The sequence below is a fragment of the Saccostrea cucullata genome, unplaced genomic scaffold (genome assembly GCF_032062105.1).
Source record: "Saccostrea cucullata isolate Sc308-1 unplaced genomic scaffold, CSIRO_AGI_Scuc_v1 ctg11506, whole genome shotgun sequence".
NCBI lineage: Eukaryota > Metazoa > Mollusca > Bivalvia > Ostreida > Ostreidae > Saccostrea > Saccostrea cuccullata.
Window position 1 is genome coordinate 24,740 of NW_026929726.1, and position 3,677 is coordinate 28,416.

The following is a 3,677-nucleotide window of genomic DNA, read 5'->3' on the forward strand; positions in this document are numbered from 1 at the left end:
TCTTAACTTTACTATTCGTTATTTTCATATTCAAATTCTTTAATAATGCTTTACAACAGCAGAAATACATTCAGTGTTTAATATCCGCCATATATCATTATTATTTTATTTTCATCTCTTTAGCCTCGTAGTGACATCATATTGGTGAGATTCCATGTGTATATCTCTACACGTGAGATCTTCGTATATAAAACAAAACAAAAAAAAACGCATTATGATTCATTCATAGTTTGCATAGTACGAAAAAACAGAAAATGCAAAGTCTGGCAAACATTATCATTTCCTTATTTTGTATAATATAGCTAGTATATTTTTTAAATTTGTATTTTTCAATAATAAACAAAATAATTCTGCATACACGTCTTTACATTTATGATATACCAAAACGCTCATTCACAGCACCCACACTATTTCTGAATTATTAGTGAAAAAAACATTGTCCTTCTTTAGGAGAATTATAGTTCTTTAAATTACATGATTCATTTATCTATACTTTGTATCCTCAACTTCGTGGCATTTTTCAGGTTGTGGAAGGGAAACTCTTTAACTGCTTCGACATATGACTCCAGGGCACCCCAAAGATCCCCTTGGAGCTGTTGACAAATTCCTAAGATCTGCCAACATATGTCTCTAGTACAGGGACGAATAAAATCTCCCTCTGCAACTATATTCTTTAAATCATATATGGCCACTGCCGCGATTTGTTTATCAAATTGTCTGTAACATAAGAATTCTAGCATCAGTAACATTACAAATGGAGATATATGTATAGTTCCCTCGATTTGACCCATTAAACGCTGCTCTTGCATTAATTCATCAATATAATGGATGTTTGAAGAGAGCCTGATGTCCCCTACAACAGCTCTCCGCATCTTTGTTGAAAAAGACTGTCCCCCAACTTCTGCAGTATATATATCGTCCGCGTCACTCATATACATCAGATATGGTTCCTGAAATTCGATATTTGCTATCTCTAGGATCTTTCTTGCTTTTATGTGTCTAAAAGTCTTGTAATAATACATCACAAGGTATAATTTATCAGAAACAAACCCCAATTTTGCAGCAAGTTTCAACATATAACATGATATCTTGTCAGCTTTATACATTTTCTTGTTCTTAATTATATTGGCGCACCGACTGTGTAACAAAAAAGCTGTGCTTTGGAGAATGGTAACTGTGAGTTTCTGTGCCATGAGAATTTGATAGTTTGTATAGTTTTTAAGACGTAAATTTATCGTATATTCCATCGATCGTAGGAGGTGCATACAGCGGTGGAGGTTTTGTGAAAATATTGCATCGTTATTACATATCTCTCTAAATAGGTCTGAATCAAACTCGATCTCCCAGTCCTCACTTTGTTGATTAAAAGGGATCCATTGTCTAGGATTACAGAAAAAATCTACAGTAAAGGATCTGATAGAGTAACTCTGCTGCAGTAAAGCTATACCTTTCTCATACAGTCCATGCAATTCTAAGAATAGCTCTCTTTGAGATTTACCAACCATTTTAGTTAAAAACATGTTGTTTTTCGGGATGAAAAAGTTAGGACACACGCCTTCATACACACACTGAAGAAGAAGTTTGAAGCAGACCCAGAAGCACTCCAGAAGATTTTCAGGATACCAATAAGGTATTACATTTTGCTGAATCACCCAAAATACTGCTGTTTTCATGTGATAAGAGGAAAGTAAGCCCTCTGCTACATTTTTCGTAATAATTTCTTTAAGAATTAGTTTGAGTAAACCGTACGTGAGAAATTGACAATGGTTCATGGAGTACACGAGTTGTTGTTCTGCATAAGCAAATGAAATTCTCCATTCATTTTCCTCATGATTTCCTAGTTTGTGCCCTATTGCAACAAAGTGACATCCTTTTCTGATAATATCATCAATAACACCGGGGCTCGGCCAGGAGTAACTTCTGTCGATCCATGCCAATGCAGATGGAGGCCAGAAATCACATGGAATACAGTAAGCATCATCAAATTCTATTCCTTTGAAATTTCCACTCCTACATGGTCCATGAACGTGAGAGTCCGGCCTGGATGGAAAAAGCATATTTTGTCTAAATTTAGAACTAGATAAATAGTATCTTCCATACATATTGAAGCATGATTTCCATATTTTTGTTGTTAGTTTGGCTGGTAAAAGTAACTGAAGCAGCGTGTATCCAGGCGGGCTTTCGGAACAGTCAGACAGAAACAGTGTATGCCTGTGGTAACCCCAAGTCTGAGGTAAATTCCAAATCACCCGATAGTTATCAAGCGAAATCATAGCGTCTCTATCAGATTCATCCAGTCTAAATCCTTCTTTATGACTTCCACTCAATATTACATGAAAATCTTTGCTTGCTTCAAAGGACGAAATCATCATTTCTCTGAAATCACTTATATCTCTCCTCATGGTTACCTGTTCCGAGGTACCCAATTTACGACAGAGTACCATAAACACCAACTCTGACATACGTTGTACACCTCCCATATTTTGATGAGAATTTTTAACATAAGACAGGTTTAACCGTAAATGGCACAACGCGTGTTATTACAGTATACTAGAATACAGTGCATAGATCAATTCATTTTAACTTTTGTGATGCTTGACGTGTTGAGAGAAGCCATCCGCGAAAATCAATTGTTTGTTTGCAGACGATTTCTTTTACAAGCAGAATTAAACCCCCAAACCTATTATGCTTTTGGAAAAACCAATTACACCACGGTATTTTTAATAACATATTTGATTGACATATCTGACTCAAACTATTTTGCAAAATTAGGTTTTATAATAATAATAATACCTAGAAGTCGAAAATTACAACATCTTTGCAATCATTGCCAGAAAGAAACTAAAGAGTAAAAGACTCATAACACAAAACTTCTATGGTATAATTGTCCCATAGATCTAGAATGGCAAAAGCATATTGATCAAAATAGGAAATAATGGGCATTTTTGGTTGGATAAACATCTACAAAACAGCAATCACGGTGAAGTTTACACTTAAAATGGTATTAATTCTTGTTGAAGATTTTTTTAAATCGTGTTAAAAACAGCATTCACAAGAAAATTACATAACTGAAAGAAATCTGATGAAAATACTTCCTGCGTATTCATGTAAAACGTCTACAAATTCTGAATTTTTTTTTAAATTTTATGTAATTGTGTAGGTCGTCAAACATTGTAAAGGATATTTAATTTTTTTCTTTTTGATGGATTATTTAACCATCGATCTATACCTTCTGTTGATGATAATATTCTACAATACAACTACTGGTACCTCAATGGTTACCTAAGAAAAAAAAACTATGGTGCACGTGATGATTTTAATTTTATAATCTTTATTTTCTCTTATTTATAAAGCAATATACCCTTATCACACGCATATAGGTTTTGTTGATACAATATGCAAGAAGATTCTCTACATATGAACACTTTCTAGAACTAGGCAAGCTTTTGACATATTGATGAAATCAAGATTTCCGCAATCTCTTTTATAGTCATAATTTTGCGTATTCTCCGGTTCATGTCATAAGATATTGTCTGCATATACAATCCACAATTATTCAACCATGTTAATATCTTTAAAGAAATCCCTTAGTTTTGTGAAACCGATAAGCTTTGGGTGAGAGCTGGGTCATAATATGAATCATGTTCGATTTCCATGTAATGTTTAATTTAAAAAAC

The 3,677-nt window shown here is 33.9% G+C and overlaps 1 protein-coding gene across 1 annotated transcript; it reads right to left on the reverse strand.

The window, feature by feature from the left end:
• Positions 1–479: 479 nt before the first annotated feature.
• On the reverse strand, positions 480–2,480 carry LOC134282037 (uncharacterized). Its single transcript, XM_062764473.1, has one exon. The coding sequence runs from the start codon at positions 2,478–2,480 to the stop codon at positions 480–482; it is 2,001 nt and encodes a 666-aa protein (XP_062620457.1).
• Positions 2,481–3,677: the final 1,197 nt, after the last annotated feature.

What these genes read in the sequence shown, in the direction of transcription:
- LOC134282037 (XM_062764473.1), bottom strand. Translation starts at nt 2,480, where the DNA reads ATGGGAGGTGTACAACGTATGTCAGAGTTGGTGTTTATGGTACTCTGT.